Source organism: Furipterus horrens, unplaced genomic scaffold (assembly GCF_987537825.1).
Source record: "Furipterus horrens unplaced genomic scaffold, mFurHor1.1.pri manual_scaffold_2, whole genome shotgun sequence".
NCBI lineage: Eukaryota > Metazoa > Chordata > Mammalia > Chiroptera > Furipteridae > Furipterus > Furipterus horrens.
In genome coordinates, this window is record NW_028327172.1 from 34,902,949 (window position 1) to 34,927,688 (window position 24,740).

At 42.4% G+C, this 24,740-nt stretch overlaps 1 protein-coding gene across 2 annotated transcripts in view; it reads right to left on the reverse strand.

Moving 5' to 3' along the window:
* The window catches only part of INSC (INSC spindle orientation adaptor protein), a 118,480-nt gene extending 94,918 nt beyond the window's left edge, over positions 1 to 23,562 (reverse strand). Inside the window, exon 1 of one of the 2 annotated variants that reach the window (XM_090267640.1) lies at positions 23,397 to 23,562. In XM_090267640.1, the coding sequence (XP_090123766.1) occupies positions 23,397 to 23,492 (96 nt within the window). In that variant the 5' untranslated portion in view covers positions 23,493 to 23,562. Of the gene's footprint in view, positions 1 to 21,491; positions 21,594 to 23,396 lie in introns of those variants that run through there. The other variant, XM_090267641.1, reaches the window with a different exon arrangement.
* Positions 23,563 to 24,740: the final 1,178 nt, after the last annotated feature.

Consider the following 24,740-nt stretch of genomic DNA (forward strand, 5'->3'; position numbering starts at 1 on the left):
AATCTTTTTTTAAAAAGGCAAAATATATTCAATATATTGGGAAGAAGAAAGCTTTCCATAGAAGAGATTTGATAAAGACCTAGTGCATAAAGACCATGCTTTGAATAATTACAAACAACAATACTAAAACACTTTCTGTGATTGCAACATTGGCCCTGAATAAGTAATTAACATCCTACTCATTCCCTCTGTGAACTAAGTAATATGCAGCATTCAACAGAAAACCCAGGCGGAACTAGAACCTTGGCTCAGCCACGATGACAAAGGGTTCTCACCAGCTTATTATTAAAAGGAACCAAAGATGGAGAAGCAGAACCCACTGTAGAGTCACTGTATATAAATAGAGAACCTATGATGTAAGCACAATGCAACCAATCTCAACTAGTCCTAGTGTCATTATCATAACATCCTCAGATAAAGAATCCTTTATGTTGGAGCATGGTGTCAGGTGCACGAACCACGTGGTCCACATATAACCATTTGAGTTAATTCATTGGGGCACAGAATAAATCAAACATGAAAAACAGCTTTTTCACAGAGTGCTATCTTATCAAGGCTCATTTTTGTCTAGTATGTCACATGTCACCCTGGCATCCAAACAATGCATTACATGGTATCCAGCACAAGTAAGAGCTCAATAAATGTTCATCATTCCTAAAAGAGTATTCCATGGTTCTCCAAAAACACCTTGCTCTTCCATAATTCTAAGCATTGGTCTTGGCACCCCAGCGGATCCAAACTAAAATCTCCTCAACTCTCTTCTTCTATCTCCAGGTAATATCAATGTTTCAGGATTCAGCTTTAATCCTGCCTAACACAGTAATTTCTCCCTCCAAAAAGTTGCTTAGGAATAAATAAAACTGTTAGTCCTGTTTAAATTACATTATAAGAGAAAGGATGCTTTTTCTCTCTTCCCCTTTCTGCCTACTAAGTGATGCCAGAGCAGCTGGAAAGCCACAATATGGCAAGTCCAAAAGATGGAAGAAGATGAATCCTGAACTATAGTTTGGAGCAGAGCCACCCAACCCAAAACAGCCTGTGGGTTATGCAAGTAATGAGCATGATGTGCTAAGCCAATAATACTTGAGAGGTTGTTTGTTACAGCAACTAATTGTCATTAACCTGACTAACTTTAAAAACTAAAAATAAATGCTATGTTTAAGGCACCCATAAGTATGCTAGACAGTGGCTTCTTAATAAATATGTTTCTTTTCTTCCTCAGTTTTGGTAAAGAGGGTGAAATATTGTGTTTGTCTACTTACAATTACTCACTAGACACTGTCCACTCTACTGGACAGTCACTCTAGTTCATACACCATACAGCCAGGGTCCAGAAGGCGATGAGGTGAAGGTGGGTTGAAATAAATCCCTACAAACATTTAAAGTCTTATCACTTCTGAGACTAAGGTTCTATTTCTCAACTGGTGCCTTCTTTGCTCCTATGCATCCATTCATAATAACAGCTAATTTACTACAGTCAGATAGTTCTAAGATGCATTTTTTTTTCATATTTTAACATCTGAAATGGGGATGTAAGTTTCAGTCAATGACATCTTGGCACCATGTCATAGTTTAATTAGAAGTGTATTTTCTTTTTTATGAAGTAACAGGGCAGCTCAAAATCTATGGCATCTTAAATTCAATGAAATATGGTATTGGGCACTATGTACCAAGCACTCTTCTAAGTGCTTCATATAAATTTATTTATTTCTCAAAATATCCAGAATAATTAATACTACTATTACCCCACTTTAAAGACATTAAAATAAAGACACAGAGAGGTTCAATAATTTGCTAAGGTATACAGCTCATAAGCTGAGTGAGGAAAAAGACTCTACCCTCTCTTTAAGAAACTTCATACCATGTCCCTATTTTTTAGCACCTGATTTTTACTTGCCAATTGATTGCTTTTATAAAGAAAATTCACACACAAATTCTATGTTTGGCAATACAGTAAACCATTATTCTAAAATGCTACTCTTAAGAAAAATTTTAAAAATTAATAAAGATTGTCTTAATTTTTTTTGAATGTATCACTGAGCTGGTGAAAATAAAATCTGGAGAGGCTGAAAGGAAAGCAAAAGCAGGAACCAGGGATAATAAACAATAATTGAAGGGAGTTTTTACCTTGAGATCATCTGCTGAAAGTTGTATTTCCTAAGCTTCTGTTTCATGTGTGTATGGGGTAGGACAGACTAGGGACAGAGCCTAGAGACTAGGAAAATAATCAACTAGGAGTCCAGAAGGCCAGAAACTCAGTGAAAATGTAAATGAGAAATAAATCTTCAGTACAGAAGGTACAAACATCAAAAGTTATCTGTCACAACTTGGGTGCTGGGTAAAGTAAAGTAAAACCTATCTTAAGAATTAATGATAACAATATGACCTTCATATAGGTTTGTGGCCTTAGCACACACTTTCTGTGAGGGGGAATAAAAACTCTATTAAAGACTTTAGTTTAAAGAAATAAAAGAGAATATTGGAAACATTTTCAAGGAACAAAGGCTATGAAATATAGTCAAGAAGATTTGAGAAAGAACAAAATTAAATTCTATGAATTAAAAATATAATAATTAAAATGAAAAACTCATTGGACAGATTGATCACAGCTAAAGAATGGATTTGGTATATTAAAGACAGAACCAAAAAAATTACAAAAGACAGAACCAAAAAAAAAAAAATTATGAAAGCAGCCCAGAAAGGCAAAGAGAGAGAACATGAGAGAACTAAAACTAAGGAACAGAGAGTAAATAGTCTAACAGGTATTTAATCAAATTTCCAAAAGGAGATAAGAGATAGAATAGGAGAGAAAGTGCTACTCAAAGAAGTAGTGGCAAAACATTTTCCCAGAATTTTTAAAAGACAAAACAACTTTTAAATACAGAATCCAAATGAATCCTTAACAGGAAAAATAGAAAAGATGTTTACACCTTAAACAACTCACAAGACTAAAGACCACCAAAGAGAGAAATTAGATCAACAGGTGACTGTTTAACAGAAATGATGATAGTCAACAGACGAGAAAATACTTGATTACAGAAACAATTGTCCTAAAATTCTGTACTGAGAGAAACTCTTTCAAGAATAAGAATGAAATAAATGTCTCTTCAAACAATTTAAAAAATCCCACACCAAAGGGAATTCTAAAGGGTTTATACCAGGCAGCAAGAATGTAACACCAGATGGAAAGTTTGAAATATAAGAAAGAATGATGAGCCCTGGCTGGTGTGGCTCAGTGGATTGAGTGTTGGTCTGCAAGCCGAAGCATCGCCCGTTCAAAACTCAGTCAGACCATGTGCCTGAGTTGTGGGCCAGGTCCCCAGTGGAGGCGTGCAAGAGGCAACCACACATTGATGTTTCTCTCCCTCTCTTTCTTCCTCCATTCCCCTCTCTCTAAAAATAAATAAAATCTTTTTTTTAAAGAGAGAGAATAATGAGCAAACTTACTTATAACTACATTAGCAAAGTCAAAAATATTTTAACTGTAAAAAAAAAACCTTATTAGTGGGATAAGGAAAAAGGTACATTCAGAAAGAATGACTAAAGTAAGTTAAAGTGTTCTAAGTTTCTTTTATTTTGGAAGGAGGAAAATGAAGGCACAAATTAGCTGTTGCCTTCTTAGGTTATTATAAAGATTATAATATCTAGGGTAACCAACTAAAAGAAGAGAGAGAGAGAGAGAAATAGACATTACATTTCAAATATGTAGGGGCAGTGGAGGGGGAGAATAAATGAGTAATAAAGAAAAAACAAAAAAATTTGTAAAGGAGGAAGTATCAATGTATAATAGTAATCATAGTGAGACAAACTAACCTAGCTTCTTGTAAGCAAAGATTGCAACACACATGAGAAACAGATAGACAGAGTCAGAGAGACAGAGAGAAGAGTAAAAGTGTGCTTCAAGAATATCTGTAAAACAAAAAGACATGAAGCAAGATAGTTTAAAGTTAAAGGTTACAAAAGATAAACCATAGAAATATTTACCTAAAGCATTCTAGTGGTAATGAATTCCTAAAATACAAGACAATCTTTAAGACAGTAAGTGTTATAAAGAGATTCACTACATAAAAATTAAAAGTTCATCCCATCAAGAAAACATAATAATGAGGATGTACCTACAAACAATAATATATTCCTAAGCTATACAAGGTAAAAACTGGTAAAATTTCAAAAAGAAATTAACAAATCCAGAATCACAGATGAATATTCCAATACATTCTGTCATTAATTAATAAGTCAAGTAGGAAAATTATCAGTAAGAATATAGGAGATATGAATAGCACAATTAAGTCTGATTTAATATTCATGAATAGAGCACTGCATTCAACTTATTGGGAATACATATTCCTTTCAAGAATTAATGAATCATTTTTTAAATGACTAGTTTCTAGATCTTAAAGCAAATTTGAAATGATTGCTTCCCTGCAGATTGCAATTTCTACCCCAATATAAATACTCCCATATGTCTGGTATTTTAAACATAAAAATAATTCATCAAAGAAGAAATTAAAACTAGAATTAGAAAAAATGAATAATTATTAAAATACATATATAAATCATATAGTATACAGTTGAGTAGAATTGGGAGCAAAAATTACAGCCTTAAATTAGAAAATCTGAAAATTAAAAGAATGTCTAACTTTTAACAAAAAAAGAAAGTTTGAAAAGAAAAGAAGAAGAATTCCAAAGAAAGTAGCAGAAGACAAATACAAAAATAGGAGCAAACATTAAGCAAAACACAAGAAAAACACAAAACAAATATAAACACTAAACAAAATGTAAACTCGAAATGATTAATAGAGTTAAATTTAGTTTTTGAAAATATAAATAAAACAAACTTCTTCTAAGATCAAAAAAAAGAAAACACAACTGACTTTAAGAATAAAAGGGAGTTTATTATTACAGATGCAGCAAAAATAAAAAAATATTTGCATAAATAACTAGATAAATTTCCTGGAAAAATACAATTTGTCAAAGTTGACTCAAGAAGAAATAGATCTATAACCAGTGGATAAATAAATCGGTGGTTAAAAATCTTTCCATAAGGAAAATGCCTGGAACTGAGCAGTTCATGGTGAATTTCTATCATTCAAAGAAAGATAAACTTACCCAAACTCTTGAGAGAATAAGAAAAAATATTAAAAAACACTTCAATTCATTTTATGAAACTGACATAATTTTAATACTAAAACTAAACAAAAACACAAGAAAGGAAATTTATAGGCCAAAATTATATATGACCATAGATGAAAACATATTAAAATATTAGTAAACAGAATCCAGCTATATATGTAAAGAATAATACAGCATGGCCAAGTCGGGTTTAACCTAAAAATACATGGCTATTTTAGATTAGAGAATAGATTAATGAAATTTACTATATTATAGACTAAAGAAAAAACACTTAATGATCATCCCAAGAAATAAAGAAAAATAATTTTATAAAATTCAAGTCATTAATAACAAAACCATGTAGCAAATAGGAATACGAGACCTTCCTTAAACTGATTAAAGGGCAGTTATCAACAAAAAGGACTTCCAGTCAAGGTGGAAGTGGTGGTAGACGTGCCTGGCTTCCTCACACAACCACACAAAGAATTACAAACAGATCTCTAAACAAGTAACAACCAGAACCATCAGAAAATTGACCTATGTGGAAGTCCAACAACCAAGGATTTAAAGAAGCCACATTCATCCAGATGGGTAGGAGGGGCAGAGAAACAGAGATGGGTGGAGAGCCAGTGTGGCTCGGGTAGGCGGCAACAGCAGTGGAATGAAGAGTCCTGCATTCACATGTGGAGGATAAAAATAGGGAGGGATACCTGGATTCACATCAATAATTTGGAACAAAAGGAAGAAATATACATTCAACTAAAACAGAAGGAAGAAACAAGAATTGAAAAACCAAGGATAGGCTTAGGAATCTCTGGGACAACTTTAAACATACAAACATCAAAATCATAGGGGTGCCAGTAGTAGAAGAGGAAGAGCAAAAAGTTGAAAATTTATTTGAAAAAAAATAATTAAAGAAAACTTCCCTAATTTGGTGAAGGAAATAGACGTAAAAGTCCAGGAAGCGCAGAGAGCCTCAAACAAGTTGGACCCAAAGAGGATCACACTGAGATACATCATAATTAAAATACCAAAGCCTAAAGATAAAAAGAGAATCTTAAAAGCAGCAAGTGAAATGAAGAGAGTTACCCACAAAAGATTTCCCATAAGTCTCTTAGTTGATTTCTCAAAAGAAACTGTGGGCAAGACGAAAATGGCAAGAAGTATTCAAAGTAATGAAAAGCAAGGACCTACAACCTAGGTTACTCTATCCAGCAAAGCTATCATTTGGAATGGAAGGGTAGATAAAGTGCTTCCCGGACAAGGTAAAGCTAAAGGAATTCATCAACATCAAGCCATTATTACATAAAATGTTAAAGGGACTTATTTAAGAAAAAGAGGAACATCAAAACTATAAACAGTAAAATGATAACAAACTCACAACTATCAACAATTGAATCTAAAAAAGCAAAACAAACTAAGCAAACAACCATAACAAGAACAGAATCATAGGTATGGAGACCATTTCGAGGGTTATCAGCTGGGAGGGGGGAGGGGGAGAATGGGGGGAAAGGTGCAGGGATCAAGAAGCATAACTGGTAGGAACAAAAGAGACAGTGTGATGTTAAGAGTGGTATAGGAAAGGGAGAAGCCAAGGAACTTATGTGCACAACCAATGGAACATGAACTCAGCAGAGGAGGATTGCTGGAGGGAAGGGTGGTACCAGGCTGAGGGGGCAAAAGGGGAAAAATTGGAACAACTGTAATAGCATAATCAATAAAATATACTTAAAGACAAAGGACAAGAACAACATACATAATGATGACATGTTGAAAGCATTTCCTGTGAGATCAGAATAAAATATAAATTTCCAGCTCCAAATTTCTGTTCATTATTGTGTTATAGATCTTAGCTAGTGTAGAAAGAAATAATATGTACAAGAATGGAAAGAAACAAAACTGTCATTATTTGCAGCTGATATGATTTTCCACAGGGCGACTACATCTGCCTGTGCACGACAGCACACAACCAAGAAAGGGAGTGCGGGCTGTGCCCACACCCAGCCACACGCCCTACACAGGGCTGAGTCCACCAGACACAAACCTGCAGTCCACTTGGCAGGCCAGGTCTCCATGGGTCTATATCTCCCTGACATGGTTTCTTTCCCTAATTCTTATAAAAATGTAGCATGATCAAGCTAGTCACCCTCATTGTCAAAATAGGAAACCCAAAAGTATCTACAAATAAATTATTTTAATTTATAAAAGGGCTTAGAAAGTTGGCTAGAAATGAATATACAAAAGTCAAGTACGGTATAGTCCTAGACACCAGCACAAACATAAAGTAAAATTTAGGAGAGGACAGAACAAGAGCAAGAAATATATATATAAGGTATATAAAAATGAATCTTAAAATGTGTATGTCCCTTCACTGAGAAAATTATAAAATATTATTAATAGATATTAAAGAAGGCCAAAATAAAAGAAGACGTATTTCATGTATTCAGACAGGAAAATGTTAATTGACTGTAAACTCATCTGTAGCTTCAATGCTATCCCAATCAAATCCTCACAGGAGTTTTTCCTACAACCTGATGAGTTGACTGAAATGTATAAACAAATTATTCCTCAAAAGGAAAAAGAAATTAAAGGGACTTTTCTGCTTGATAATGACTTCTTTTCAAAGAATATATACTATGTGATTTTGACCCTGGAATAAATGTAGAGTATTAAATAGTGAGTCTCAAAACAGACCAAAAGAAATGAGGACACATGATTAATGACAGAGGAGGGGGAAAGAGAGGGAGACCAAGTCACAGCACACATGCACACCTCAAACCAGAAAGAGAAGATGACCTGGGTAAGGGAGAAGGTGATGCTCACCCTTGCTCCTAGCATATGAGGGGAGAGCTCCTTCTTGCTCACAGACTCCTGCCCTTGACGTTCCCTCTTGTTCCAGAGCAGATCCAGCTGATCTAAGCTAAAGAGAAACACCTAAGAGGGTTGCTGTAAGAGCCCATTTCTGGAGACAGGAAAGTCCAGCCCATCTCCAGGACAACCTTCTAAAAATGAGAAATGGAAGGTTAATTAAGAAGACCTGGGATATAATCCTTTTAATGTGCTATTCTGAATTCAGTTTGAATGATCAGGTGGGATTTGTCCCTGGGATGAAAGGATGGTTCATATGCAAACTGGAGATAATATATCTTTGATTACCTGGCACAGTTGTAATAAAGACTTAAGTATAGTAATCAAGATTACACTGCTTTGTATTTCTATATGAGGTCATAAAAATAAGAAGGATTTTGTTAGGCAACATAGTCTATGGAAATACTTGTTTCCAAAAAGACCCAAAGAAATGAATCTATAAAGGTGGAATTTCAGACAAAGTGAAAAATGAGCCCTTTGCCAAGATAAAATTCTGGAAGTAAGGTCTTAACCAAAATTCCTGTTAGCATACTATAAGCAAGAAACCTAGAATGTTATATGAGGACAGCGGACAGGTCCTCATGAATTTCTTTTCCTATGGTTTATGACAAAGTAAACTAAAGGTCCAGAAAGGGCAAATGATTTGCACAAGTCAAAGAGTAAATTTGTGGTTGAAACCAGACTACAACCCAAGTTTTTCCCTCCCTCTCTCTCAGGTTCTGTCCAAAACCTAGCCTAGTCTACAATGCTACATTGGAAGACACCATTGCCTTCCCTAGGACATTCACTGAGGGATGCTGAACTTGGAACACTTACTTTCCTGTGTCTACAAGTTCAGTTTGCTCATGAGTATAACTCACCCTCCTCCTTGTGGAAATCTCTCTGCCAACTCCAAAGCACAAGACAAACAGAACCTGTTGACAAAGAGCTTAAGAAGCAATTACCCATCCAGCACTAATACAGACCCAGGGGCCTGGGCTGGGCAGGAGCTACAGCCAAAATCTCTAACTTTTCAGGAAAATGTCTCCAGCTCAGCCCACCCCACTAGGATCCTAAATGCAAGGATGGAGGCATGACAAAGGACAGTTCCATCTGAAATCCTGCTGTCAAGTCGTAGACCACTGCATGCATAGACCAGGGCCCGTTCTTAAAGAAGCATCTTTGAGCTCCTTAGGACAGCAGGTGAGCAAAGAAGTGGGTCTGGTGAAATCCCTGGGGTCCTAGGCTCAGGTCAGACCAAGCCCCAGACTTAAGCCCAAAATAGGCATCCTAGGTGCTCACCTGGAGACTGTAAAACCCCTGTGGGCCACTCTTCTCTCTCAAGCCGGGGAGGGACTTTCTCTCCTATAGTGGCCTGAGGTACAGGACATGCCAGCCCACATCCACACCTGTGTTCTCTCACTCTCAGCAGTCACCTTTATGGCAGCAGCCCCCTCTATCACTCATATTTATGGCCCCTAGTGAGCCTTTGCCAAGGGCTCTCAGTGTAACTGAGGTAGAAATGGTCACAGTTCAGGTCATACGAGTGCATGAGGGATCAGGAACCAGGCACTACCCATGCCCACAGGCAGCTCTTTCTGATTCCACATCTGGCCCACTCTGAGACCAGTGCAACGTCAGCCTTGGTCTGGGTCAAGAGGGCATCTGTTCTGCATCAGGCCCCAGCAAAATGACAGAGAACTAGGTGAATAAAATTATTTTCTTCTTAGAATTTCCTCTTCCATTGAAAGAGATATGTAAATGCATAATTAAATAAAACAGTAATTTCTCCAACATGAATGCAAATAAAATACTCAATTTCTCTCTGCCACAAAAGTGCTCTTTTTCTGGGTGTCCCATTTCCCCTCTGTAAGAGAAGGCTGGATTAGATGAGCTCCTACTCTGACTCTAATGCTCCTACAATCCCCTCCCCAGAAGCTTCTAAAAGAGTGATTCATGACCAGAGGCCAGCTCCGGCTCCTTTCTGTTCTGTGCAGAACCCAGGCTGCTGTGTTCTTTGTTCAAAGACAGATTCAAGTTACAGGAGATATTTGGGGTTTGTCCCAGTGACAGTCACTCATCACCTGCTGCATCATTAGCCATTAGAACCCCCACATCATTGCATCCCTGCCCATTATGCATCTGGGGTCCACTCCAACAGTCCCCCCAACCTTAGGTCCCCTGTTGGTCATAAGGCCAAGAGGGCTTACAAAGGCAACTGTCTTCTTGCTGGCCTCCCAGTTCCCAGGATACCCCTTCTCATGCTAATGTTAGTTTCACCCTCTTGAAACACAGCTCTCATTGTAACATCTTGAAAACCTATTATGCCTCCCCAAGTCTCTCTCAACTCAGGTTTGAACTCCATAACCTGGTGCTAAGACCCTGTTTCCAGCCCACCCCACCCCTTCTGGCATTACCATTCTGTAGTCCCCATCATGTCCCTTCTGTTCAAGCTTCAAGGCAAGTTCCCTGCCATTCTTCAGGACTGACTTGCTGTCCCCACCCACCAAGATTCATCTTAAACGTGGTCTCCTCCTGGAAGCTTACTCTGATCCCCAGACCATCGGGCACCAGGAATACTGAAGTGTTGACACCATTCATCTTGTGCTTACCAGGGCCTGCCGGGTTTTCTGACCGGTGATCTCCTATGGGTGCATCTTATCTCCCCTGCTAGGGCCAAAGTCCCAGAAGAATATGCCCATATCAACCAGCATCTGGCATAATGCTCTACATGTAGCAGGTAAAGACTTGCTTGTTCAAAAGCAGTAAAGATAACTGGAAAGATCACCAGAGGACAGAAGGAATGAATATTGAGTGGTGATGCAGGGTGTCATCCACAGGCTGTGTTGCATAGGCGTGGACAGGCTAAAAACCAAAGTGGATGCATAAATGAATAAATAAGTGAACTTTGGTTCCAGTCACCACCATCACTCACCTACATTACTATAATAGGCTCCTAACTTATCTTTCCTCCCTTCCCCTCAATAATCTATTATCTTCAAAGCAGCCAGAACATTTTTATGAAAATAAGCTTTATTACAACACGTAATGAATGCATACAAAGATGTAGACAGTTTTAGTCATTTCCTTCCAGAGATTTGGATCAACTTACAAGAACAGAAGAACTGAGATCTATTTAGTCTTTGGGAAAATTTCAGAGGACCTTGTTAGGTTAAGTTTGGTATAATTTGTGCTTTTTAAAAATTGATTTCAAAATACTAATAGTCAGGCAAATGCTTAAGCAAAAATACATTAAGCAAAACCTTCTGATGTCCACCTATATTACTCAGATTAAAAGCCAAGTTTCTCCAAATAACCTACAAAAGCCTTCATGATCTGGCCCCCATTTCTGCCTTGACTCTCATTTCACTCCAGTCATATTGACCCTCATGCTCTTCCTCAAACCTTCCTCATGACTTTTGCCTTTACTCTTCTATTTGATTGCTCTTCCCCCAAAACATCCACATAAATGTTCCTTTCACTTCCTCCTGGTCTCTATTCAAATACCTGCATATCAGAGAGAACCTCCGGACCTTGGACAAATGTATACAAACCCACTCCAACACTTGGAATTCCCTTACCATTCTTTATATTTCTCTATAGCATTCAGCACCACACTGTATATTAACCTGATTACTGTCTGTCTTCTCCCACCAGAAAGCAAATTCTACAAGGGCAGATGTTTTGCTCACTGCTGTATCTCCAATGCTGGAACAACGCATGCCATAGAGTAGGTGCTAAGTAGATAGTTGATGAATGAATGAGGAAGGGAGGGAATGGATGAATGAGTCTGTAACTTAGATCCTTTGCACCTTTGGGCATTTTTCCAAGATGTTCTTATCTGATGTGGATGCCATTGTCCTGTATCTGCTCAGTTCCAGCCTGTCCAATGTCATGGCAGATGGGCAACACACATTCTGGGGGGCTTTTTATAAATGATAAACCTTCTGGAGGGGTGGGGCCAGAATTCATCTACTGCCTGGTTTCTAGATGCCACATTTTAAAATCCCATTCTCCCACCCTCCCCCCAACCTCTCTGCAAATTCCATAGTGTTAAACGTGTAATCCTAGTAGAAAATGAAGAAAACAAAAGCATCCTCTTTTCCATGGCAGGACTCATAGGGAGCTGTATTTCTCTTTGCCGTTGGGGCCTGAGTCCCAAGCCTCTCTGCAGAGCCCAGTACCACCTTCTATCTATCTGATCAAGGAGCCTAATTCCTAAGCTCTAATCACCACAAAAAGAGCAAATAGGAGGCTTGAAAAGCAGAGGGAAAATAAGAGGAACAACCAATGTGACAGCTGCTAGTCCCCCTCTCTTCCTGTAAGCACCGTGCAATCACATGCAATCAGCAGAGTGACATCTTCCCACCTCAGTAGTCTCCTCACCTGGGTTCTGGGCTAGGAAGACCCTATGCAAGAGGGATGAGGGAGAGCAGTGTGAGGGTGACTCAGCCTTGAGTACTGCTGTAAATTCAGCATAAATTCCTGTTTGAGGGTGACTAGGTGGGTGCTAGATTGGTAAATAGGTAAGAGACTGAGTGAAGGCAAAATAGGTAACTGAATGAGTGAATGAGAAATGGAAGAGTGAGTGAGCCAGAGTGACTGAATGCTAAAGGTGTCTTTGCAAAGATGGCTCCCTGGGCTTAGTTAGGACCTTATCTCTGAATTTTCTTTTAGACATGATAAAGGTAGGGTAGGGTAGAGTAGGGGTGGGAAGGACGTTGGCAACTCTTGACTGATGTGAATTATGTACATAATTCTGAAGCTCAAAAAAAGACTTCATAAGAGTCTGTAAATATCTTTTATATAAGCAGCCAAGGAGCCAATTCAAAGCCACTGAAGCCCCTCATGTCTCCTATGTCCTCTATAAATCAGATAGGGGGGTAGATGAACAAGCCACAGCTCAGGGATGCCATGTGACTTAACTATCTCCTCCTCCAAGGGAGCTCCTTAGAATCATCCAGGAATTAGATGTCACCTGTGACCAGTCCCCCCAAAGCTCCTGAATGTGAGTCGGATTTGTTTGCCCAGAAGATAGTAAGCACTCTAGGGATCAGACATATGGCTGACAGGCACCTCAAATGCAACAGGTCCTAAAATGAATTCTCTTCCTACCCAAATCTACCACTCCCTTAGAATTTTTATTCTAATAAAATGGCACCACCATCTATCTGGTTACTCATCTAATACAACTGTATTCATTCATTCATTCATTCATCCAACAAATATCTGTGACATGTGTCAGAAATGTGCTACCTGCTAGGACAAAGTAGTAGAACAAAACCAGATAGAGTCTCAGAACGCATGGAGTTTATTATCAAATAGGAAAAATAAGTATTAGTTATCACATAATAATTGTAAATAAATGTAAAACCTTGAAGGAGGTGTGTGATCTTTAAAGCCTTATAAAGTAGGATTTGGCCCTGGCCAGGTAGCTTAGTTGGTTAGAGCATCATCCTGATACACCAAGGTTGCTGGTTCAATCTCTGGTCAGGGCACATACAAGAATCAACCAATGAATGCATAAATAAGTGGGATAACAAATCCACCCACCATCTTTCTCTCTCTCTAAAAGTCAATAAATTTTTAAAAATAATTTCATAGGATTTGACCTAATTATGGAGGTCATGGAAGTGACAATTGAGCTGTGACCTGAGAGATAGGTAGGAATTCATAAAGGAAGAGTGCAGTAGGCAGAGGAAAAGCAAATGCAAAAGCCTCTGGTAGGAGGGAAACGAGACCAGTGTGAAAGGAAAGAGAGCAAGGGAAGACCTGGGCAGGAGGACACAGAAGTGGCATCGAGAACCGGATGCATTTGCAGGACTTACTACAGAGTTGGCATTTATCTTAAGATCAATAGGAAGCAACTGAAGTATTTTTAAGGAGAAAAATTATATGATCAAGTTGTGTTTTGAAATGCCCTGCAGCTGCATAGTGGAGAACAAGTTGGAGGGAACCAGTGTGGATACAGGCAGGTCAGTTAGGAGGCTCCTGTGGTACCCCAGAAAGATGCAGACAGTGCCTTTAACCAGAGTGATGCTGCTGAAGATGGAGACATGACAGATTTGAGAAGATCTAGGAGAACATCAACTGGTACTAGACTTACGGGGAGGATCACTTCATAAATTATATAAGTATTCAACCACTATGCATTACAGCCGAAACTAATATAAAATAATATTGAATAATTGAAAAATAAAACAAGAACACCAACCAGACTTGGGGATAAACTGAATATGGGCTTTGAGGGAGAGAGGTGTTGAGGATGACCGCCATCGCTCTCTGACTTGTGCAGCTGCGTAAATGAAGGGGCCATTCAATGAGAAATGAGATACCTGAAGAGGACTACAGAGGAATAGGGTAGTGCTGAGGGAGAAGGCAGGCATTCATTCCATTTGGACATTCTGAGTTTGAGAAGCCTTTGAGATGTCAGCCTGGGAGTCCCTTTGATTACATCATCTCCCTGCTCTCTGCTTTCAATCAGTCACCCGGTTCTACACCCCCCCCCATCTTGTCTTAATTCAGGGTCTTACAATTATGTCCTGGGAAATTAAAACAATCTCCAGGCAAGTCTCTTTCTCCTTCCCATTCACCCATTCCACACTGAAGGTATTTCTGTATGTTGCCTCCTCGAAAAGGCTGTTCCTGACCACCCAATCTAAAGTACCCTTACCCTATTACTTTCTAACTCAGTCACTTGAGGTTTTCATTTTCTAAAAGCATATAATAATGTGTTATATTTTTATTATAGAAATAGATATGGACATATACATATATGTCCAGTTCCACTTGCTAAAAGGGCATAGAAGCAATGACACACATGTAGCCCCAGAGCTCAGTTTCTAAATGCCATTCTCCTCTTAAAAAATCCAAGGCTCTTTGGAGAGATGGCTAATCCCAGGGCTAGAACAAGAAAAGAATAAAATGATCCTGCAACACCCTGATATAGCAGATAGTAAGCAAGTGCTCAGAGAATCATGGGGACAAGTCAAAAGAAACAAGGGTCAGTTTGCAGAGCCTCCTACTGTCAAATCTGGGATGATTCAAACATCAAAATAAAATATATTAATTGATTATAATGCACCAAATAAATTAATAATACAGGAGTCCATAAGAAGGAAGGAAGAAAAGAGAGAGAAAGAAAGAGAGAGAGAGAGAAAGAGAGAGAAGGGAAAGAGCCTTCTTACCATAGTATGCCAACTAATCAATACAAAATAAATTGGAGATCCAAAACTATCAATGATGATAAAAATGAGTGAGTACAAATTTGATGAAGAACAGGATATTTCCATAGTCTCAAAGTATCTCTCCACAAATTATGTATTAAATATCAAAGGGGAAATAGTAATTTCACAGTGGAGAAACTGGTGGACCTCACCTTAAGCAAGTGATGAAGGCTTCCATCACCAGCTTTGGGATGAACCCCACATCCTGTGCTTACTGGTATGATAACCTCGCTTCAGTGGTATTCCTGCCTGAAGTGCAGAGCTTAAATCTAACCATGCAGAGCCATAAGATAAACCCAAATTGGGGGGTATTCCACATAATAACTGCCCTCTACTATTCAAAAACATAAAGGCATAAAGCAGATGAATTGCTCTGGATTAAAGGAGACTGAAGAGACATGACAACTAAAGGCAACCTGTGGACTGGGTCCCGAGTGGGGCAAAGAAGATGGGAGAGTCGTAAAGACATGATTGGGACAGATGTGCACTGTGGTAAGAATATGTGCTTTTAAGGCATCACATCTCCAGTTTATACACAGATATAAATAAAACAGTAAATGTAATAATAAATGAACAATAAAATACAAATTATATAGGCAATTAAAGTATACATAAATAATAAAAAAGTAATGTGTTTCTGTATTATTGGAGAGAAAGGTAATGAAAGCCATAAAGTAAATGGAGCATTCTATAAAGTGATTAAAAAAGGATTTCTTTGACCAGTCTTGCAAATTTTCATTAATTTGATATGATATTAAAATTAAAATAAACCTAAATATGGTTTGTTTTGATGTTTGCCGAATGAATGATTGGCCCATATCCAGCTGTAACCCTCCTCTGCTTAAAATACCTCAGTGGCTGCTCACAGTGGTCATGAGAAAAATCCAAACATCCAAGCACAGCCTTCAAGGCCCAACATTCACCAAGAGCCCTTTGTGACATCTCCCATCTCGTTTCTCGTCACTGCTGACCACCCACACTGTGTGCTCCAGTCCTACTAACTGCTGAAAGTCCCCCAGCTTACCACACTAGGCAACACTTCCGTGCCTCAGCATGTGCTGGTCTCTTGGCCTAGAATGACCTTCTCTTACCTTTCTGGAAACTTCCTATTAGGTTTCAAGATCCAGACCAAGAGTTTTCACCTCTGGGAAGGGCTCTCTGGTTTCCCCAGTTGGAGATGACACAATCTCTTCTCATACATCAACACCTCCAGTACCTGCCATGGTCATGCCCCACAGATGGACCTGACACACTTGGTTCACAAGCCTGTCTTATCACATGGTCTGATTGCTGCTTGCGGACAGATTCCCGCTCACCTGCACACCCAGTGCTTTGCACAGCTCTTGGCACATCACAGAATCTCAATTAACATTTATGGCATGAATAATGGTGTCTGACCTTTCTGCATCTTCCTAGAGAGGCCCTGACTTCAGTCTCTCTCATTATTCATAAAAAATATAGAAGACTAAGAGAAATTAGTTCTTTTCTTATTTTACACCCAGAGAAAGTAAGGCCTGAGAGGAGAGCAGTGTACCCAGAGCTGAGCAACAGCTGGAATCCAGATCTCCTGCCAGTCAGCCCCATGTTTTTTCCCAGAAGGTAGGTGAGTGGGACAAGAAGGAACGCTAGGCCACTTGTGGTTCGCCTAGTCTATGTCAGATTCTATGCTTCAGATAAACTCGCTGGTTCTAGCATTATCATTGCATTGTCAGAAACCCCATTTTAGAAACAGGAAATGGAGGTCCCAAGTCATATCTGTCTGATTGCAAAGCCCAAGCTCATTTCTCTTGCCATGTGTGGGCCTGAGTCGATCATTCTGTCCCTCAACAGTGTCCTTGAAACCAGCACCACACACAGGCCCACAACACAGCCCACACCCTAAGACCACAGGTTTCACTTCACATGGTTTCCAAACCCAGGATATTTGGGTTGTAAGACAAAACCTCCACTTCTCCAGCAGAAAGTGAACACTATCCACAATTATCCAGCCAAACTGCTGACGCTAACAGACGCTGCATCACACCAAAAGGGGTCTGGCCTGCCCAGAGACCTCTTCTGAGGATCCAGGACTGCCCCGGGGCTTGGCACTGAGGAAGACCTGGAGCTGGGGGAGGGGAGGCCTGGCTGGCTGGATCACAGAGTCTGGGCGAAGGCTCCATTCCCAGGACAGAGATTGCTCCAGGGTAGAAGTGAAGCCGCAGAAGCCCAGGGCTTCCCACCCCGAAGGGTTGGGGGGATCCCTGCCAGCCTAGGAGGCCTTCCCCCAGCCCACCCCTGCTTCCCCCAGAGCAGCAGTCTCTGCCTCAGGCTGAAAAGGCCAGTGGTGCTGATGGCATCCAGGCCCCAAGTCAGAGAAGCCTAGACCTTCTCTGAGTGGCCTAAAGGGGTAGATTCTCCTGCTTTCAAGGCCTTTGATGTGGGGGAGTCCTCAATGGACATTCAGACCTGGGATGGAATCAGTGCTGGCTCTGACCTTGAGCAAATCATTTGACTCCATGTGCTTCAGTTTTCCCATTTTTAAAAGTAGCACCTGTCTCACCAGGCTGGTCCAGAGGTTTCATAAAATAAAAGGTGTAAATAACGGAACAAAATGATTGGCCTTAATTGACACTAAGTAAATGTGAGGGAGCCTTCCCCTACAGAGTTTTGACTGTCCCACCCAATGTGCTCTTACTGAATTTTAAAGCTGTTTCCACTTGATTACTATTAAAGGTAAGGAAACAACCAGAATCCTCAGCAGAGATGCAATCAAGTCTTTTTGAGATGACATTTATCTGGGAAGGAACACACCTTGTGTCCACCCCTACCCCCCACCCCACCCTACCACCAACCCATCAACATATCACCCAGAGCCTCGGGCCAATGAGTCCTCCTTCCCACTTTGTAACCAAATGCTTTGGGAAGGATTAGTCTTGAACGTGGGCAACGGCCACCAGTGTGGATTGACCTATTGTACATTGAGAAGTAGAATCCCAACACAGTGCCTAAGCCCAGCATCACAGTCCTTCTAAGCATTGTTCAGTACTAAGTGGTGCTCCCTGCTGCTCCCCTTTCCAAAGATTAACAGCCTTGAGCAGGGTAAAATAATCAGTCTTAGAGTGAATTAGAAGCTTCACCAACTTTGCAACGTGGTTAGAGCCCTGAACTGCATGCACACGACCCTGGTAGCCCACATCTCTTGCAAGTTAGAGATGACAGATGACTCCTTAATCACTTGGCAGACTTGAGACACACTCATGAAGAAGAAGGAAGGAGTGAGCACTAGCCTATAGCCTCACAGATGCAGGGGAGGGGCAGAGTAGCCCCCTCAAGTGTCCTTCCACATTTCAAAGCCCACACTCCTTGTCCAGAAGGGCCATGCAGACACCATGTGATCCAGGGGGAGGCAGAGCTGAGGTCCAAGAGACACAGGCCTTCCAGAAGAGCGCTGGGCCTACATGGAGTCACATAAGAAGGGGTGGCCATGGGGACAAGGCCAGGCTTAAGGCAGAGGTCAAACTCCTTCAGGCACCCAGACACTCATGCTTTTGAGACAGGGAAGAGCTGGCAGTTGAAGCACTCAGAGCAGGGGCCATTTATCAATGGCCCAATTCATTCTTAACAATCCCCATTGTCTGAGCCAGCACAGAGATGGGCATTATCTCCCAAAGCTGGAGGAAGAAAAGCTCCAAGACATGGTCTCAAATCAGAGTCCAAAGATACAGAAGTCAAAACTGAGACATATGGTTTGAAAACCAGATGAAATATTTGAAATTGGAGATGTTCCCAAAAAATCTATGCAATATGGTTTTCATCCTCAGAGACCAAGAGAATGTTCAGTTGCTGGTTGTTCATTCACTTATTCTATTCCAATTTTCCTCTATAATGAATGTGGGAGTTTACAGTTAAAGATGTATATACTATAAAGTTGTCTAAGCAGAAATGAAAAGTCAAAGCCAGGATTCCAATTAACACAGTTACTAGAATGGAGAAATATGAGAGACTAAGAGCTTCCTAGCAGCCAGTGTAAGAAGGGAAACATACAAATTATGTCAACAGCCTAGGAGTCACACAAACCTACAGAAATCCTTAGAACTTTCTAAACTTTAACTTTGTTATCAGGGAAAAAAGGGAGGGTGTGGAGATGACAGCTGACTTAACACAGTTGTTGTGAAAAGTAAATGAAATAAAGCATATATTAAAGAGTCAACAAATGGTGGTTATCATTATTATCGTTATTCTGTTGTCTGATTTCTCTTCTTTAAACTGAAATTATATTAACTTAGAGGGGCTGCCCATGATGCTCAACGATTCCTTACTGTTGCTCTGAAATTCTCATTGGCAAATATAGTATTTGATTAACAACGAATGGGAAAACAGCCTGAGACTGAGTCACCATGACTCCTCCAGTTTTCCAGAGGCTTTCTGGTGTCCTGAGGTTGTTGGGAACCCCCACAAAGGATAAGGCTTGGGAATTCCTCCTCCACACACCCCCCACCTTTTTTCTGCAAGAAGGCTGCCAGGCTGACAACAGCCTGCCCTTATTTACCCATTCCCCAAGGGTCAGGCTGGGGACCAGGCCAGGTGAAGGTAGATCCCAGCATCCTCTGAGGAAATGGGTAAAGCCCATCTGCTCTCCTGCATCAGAGAAGTTGATAGAGTGAGAACTCAGGCACTCCTCACACCAAACCATAAACACTAGGGAAGAGAAAGCCAATGTCATCTTTCTATCATCCCAACTGAAGGAGCACAGTTAGTCTGGGCACCTCACTGAGCCTGTCCAGAGGAGAATGACCAGGATGGGAGAGGTCTAGAAACAATAATAATAACAACAACAACCAGCTGATATTTGAGGGCACCTGCTATTCCAAGCACTGTTAAGTATGTTCCCAGTAGTCCTCAGGGGAAGGAGGTCAGGAAGAACAAGATTTTCTCAAGGAAAGAGAAGGAGAGGGTAGAGGATCAAAGTAAAGGCCAGCTCTTTCAGCCTTGCCTGCAGATGGGAGACTCAAAATAGTGTTGATTAAAACCAAAGAAGAAACAAATCAGCCCAGCTCAACTCACTGCTTACATGGCTGCTCAGGCTCCAGTCCACATGCAGAAGGACCATTGCTCTTCTGCTTCAGGGGAATCCAGAGTATAAACTAGAGCCTGAAGCAAATTACAAATGTGAGCTGTACCTCAGCCCAGCAAGATTGGCCTTTTCACTTACAAGGGGACAAAAACTACTTCTGAGGCCCAGAGCCTGAGACCCCAGGCTCCATGGGCAGCCTCACTTTCAGATTCAATGGACTCCCCAAAGGCACTGTATCACCATCTGCTCTGACCCCCAGCCAAAGCCCCTGACTTAACATATTCCTACCAAGGCCAGTTTCTTGGACTTATTGTCCAAGGTGCCATATGTAGGTGAAGGGGACCTGAAGAGGGGGCCTGAAGGCAAAGAGTGGGTCAAACCAGGGGTGTGTGTTTGCACATACACATATTTTACACATGAGGAGCCTGTTGCTTACATGTCATTGTCTGCAGTTATACACATTGGAAGTACGTGAGTGTTTGCATGGACGTCCTGAGAGGAAGTGCAAGAATGGCGTGTGTGGGCAGGAATGTGTACACAGAGTGGCTGTGAGTGTGTGGGCGTGGGTGCTCTGTGAGTGTTTGTGTGTGGGCATAGCTGTGCTCTGCTCATCCTCCTGCATTTCCTCTTGTCCCTTTCTGTGTGACGGTGGGGTCCCCCCAAGCTGTCTCCCCACTCTGGCCAGCCAGTTGGGGTCACTCTAGTGTTGGGTGAAGGTTCTGAGCTCTTGCCTTGCTTAGTTCTAGAAACCAAAGCTGCATGACCCACAGAGAAGACACCCCAGGTGGGGACAAGTCAGGTCACCCTAGAAAGTCTGAGTTCAGATAACACGCCTTACTCCTCAGCTTCTGCCATCACAGGCTCGCTCACACACATCTATCCACCTGCACGTGCACTCAGCCCACCTGGAGCCATTCTAGAACACACGTGAATGCACTTCCGGGGGAGCAGACATGGTCCACACAGGGCTGCCAGGCCACAGACACACATGCCACCTGTGGGCACACTCCACACCTACCTACATGCAAGTCCCCACACACATTGACAACTCTCCCACCCACCATCACACCATGGGACACATGCTAGAAAGTTCCACATACTAATACATCAGCCCAGACACTCTCCCACCCACTGGCACTCACACTGACACACTTAGACCTACTATGCAAATAGTCACAAACATGCTCTGTCCCCGACTAGGCTGGCAGGTTCAGAGTCAGCCCCTGAATCCAGCCAGTAGTGTGTCTACTTACTCTGAGGAAGCTGGCGGGCTAGAGGGGGTGCCTGCAGCAGCCAGCGGTGGCAGGGCGCAGCTGGGGCTCCAGAGGCTGTGCGCAAGTCCCTGTGCTGGCCCAGCCCAGCCCAAGGAGCCGCCCGCTGCCCCGCGCCCCCGCCCCGCTCTGCCCCTGCGCGCGCCGGCTGCCCGGGCCGTGGCAGGACCTTCAACAACAGCGCGCTCCCTGCCAAGCCTCCGTCCCGTCCCGCGTCAGCCTCCACTGCCTGGAGTCTCAGCCCCGCTGCGAGGCTATTTTGGTGCCCCGGCAGTGGAAACGTCGCGATCTGTGGGGAGCGCTGGAATGGGGACGCAGTCAAGTCTAATTAGAGACCTGGCTCACCCCGGGCTGGGCGGGAGTCACCGCAAGCAAGTCCCCAGGAGCCTCAGAGCCGGTCAGGCGAGGGTACCCACATGCACCCCCCATGTCAGCATCTGGAGAGGGAAAGGGAATGCTCCGTGATCGGCTCCCTTGGAGCTGAAACAAAATAAGGAGGGGTTTGGGTGCGGTTCACATGCTCTGCGCAGGGAGCCGCCAAACTTTGAGCAGCCAGCCCCCAAGTGCCTGGAATGCAACTTGGTTTATTCACCACAGGTGCTTCCCTTTGGAACCTAAGTCCCACATAAGCTCACCGACCTGCCAAAAATGACAGTCTCCTTCTGACTTGGGGCACATCAAACTTCCCCCTTTGAATTTCTTTGCATCGGATGGCTAAGTCTAGAGAAAAGGTTGGTTTCTACCCAAAAGCTCAGGAATGTTGCATTGTTGAACTGGAAGGAAGCTTCAAGGTCATTCCATCCAGCCTGCCAAGAATGGGGAGAGGGGGGACGCTGGAGGGCCTCTACCCACTTTTAAGGGTCACCAAGGAAAGGCAGCCCCTCGCCTCCCTTGGTCCTTCTTCCCAAATTTGAATCGTCTCATTGGCAGGAAGTTCTCCTTGGCATCTAAACTAAATCCTTCGTGTGCAAACTATGTTAATGTGTCTGCACTAGGTGCTCAGGGGGAGGGAGGCTGGGTCCATCTTCGTGCACAATGACCACTCCAAGGTCCCATCTCAGCCTTCTCTTCCTTGAGAGCAATATCCTTGTCCCCTTTTTCAGACCCTGACTAAAAATGACTATTGCTCTCTAGCCCGGGACACATTGCAGCTCCTGACATTAACTCAACGGCCTCAGCTTTCTGGGGACCCCAGTCTCAGTGGGTAACCAAGTCATTTCCTGCAGACAAGCCAGCTTTTGACTTTTGCCTCCATCCATCCGGGACAACCTGATCCTACCTCCCAGTCCCTGGAATGTAGCTTCAGTTCCTATCTCAACAAAGGCTATCCCAGAGCCTGGGGACAGAGTTTGGGCCCCAGCTACGCATGTGGCTGGACATTAACACTGGGGTTTCAGGATGTTTTCTCTGAGTCTGTTTCTGGTAGGTCAGGTAGTGTAATAAAAGTAGTCTGGACTCTGCCCTCAAAGAAACCTGATTTTGCCTCCTGCCTCTAGGACTTTCTATCTGTGTGTTCTTGAACAACTACTTAACCTCTCTGAAGCTCAGCTTTCCCATATTTACATTGGCCATCATAGCAGCTCATGTGTTACTGAAAGTATGAGATGAGATCAGGAATGTAAAAGTACGTAGAAAGCTAAAATATTTTTTTAGTGTCCTAGAAATGGAATGAGGATAAATATTAGCAAAAGCCTAAGAGATCCTTTATTTGCAGGACCAAATTTGATGCCTGAGTTTCAGGGCAAGAGAGAAACAGACTTGGTTTGCTCAATGTTCTCTTAAGACACTTGGTATAAATGTCCCCCACCTGCACCCCACAAGGTCTGCACACACGCTTGCGAACACATGCCCACACGCACATGCACATCCACTTTCCCAGATACGTACTGCACAGCCCAGCCTCCTCGGCTCCCGTCGGCCCCGCAGGCCCCAGCCACCTATACCCTTGCTTGCTGCCTCTCCATTCTCGGGAGGCCGCCTCATGGCTCCAGTCTTGGCCACAGCAACTCCAAGTTTCCCTACTGATGCCCATGGGGGCAACTCCTCTCTCCTTGTCCATCCTTCTGGGCCATGGCCCCGGCAAGGCCTGAAACTCAAGGCAAGATGGCAGAGGCCTTCTCTGAGAAAGTCCAGAACTGAGGCCACCCGAGGGAGCTCAGAGTTGGAGCATCATCCCCCCGGCCCCCTCCCTCCCCTTGGCCTGCCTGGCTTCCTAGTGCTGTCCTGCTTAATTCTTAATGGAAATTCCATCCCCGGCGCCAGCCCTGGCTGGCTCATGGAGTCCAGGCTTGGGCCAACAGCAAACTCCACCCAGAGACAGGAGGCCTGTCTGGTCATATAAATACAGATGAACACATATACACGTGCATACATACACAGATAAGCAGAGACATGCACAAACTCAGGGATTCTTACCCAGACACATCCATATACAGAAAGATAATAAGCATTATAATCACTGATATTTAGTATGTATTGCATGGTACTAAGTACAAATATCAACTTCCCTAATCTTCACAACACTGGGTTCTGGTATTATCCTCAATTTACATGTGAGGGAACTGGTGCACAAGGAAGCTAAGTTAACTTGCATAAGGCATCTAGTAATAATAGCCTCCCACAGGAGCACCGGAAGCTGTGCTGAGAGGCTTATGTGCATTGTTCCATTTCACCACCGCAGAAACTGTTTGTAGAAGTTATTCCCATTATACAGACAAGGAAAATGGAGGCCGGATGGTTTCAGTTGCCTGCCTGTGGCCTCACAGCTTGTGAGATGAAGGGAGACTGCACACATACCTGTGTGGGACTCCTCATGAATAAGCAGGGGGATGAAGAAGTAGAGACATAGGCACACACGCACTCAGAGTTACAACCACAGACTGTTTCTTCTACCAAAGGAGAAGCCTCAGAGGTGGTCCAGAGCTGCACCAGGAAAACATGCAGCCTGACTCCATGTTCTTCTGCCCTCTCAACCGCTGATGACCGTTCCGCCAACCTCACAAGTCACTTCAGGAAGGGCAAGTTCAGACCTAAATGAAGAGAAGATTTCAGGTTTACAGTTCAGCCTGTTACGTCAATAGTCTGCCCCTGATTTCATTTCCAAATCCAGTTTTCCCAGCAGAGCCTACATGGTCCACAGGAGAAGGAGCAGGTATACTGTTCTGAAGGGATCATGAAGGGGGCTCCTCAGAGACTCTGGGCACTGTCCAGGGACTGGCCAAGGAGGGTCCT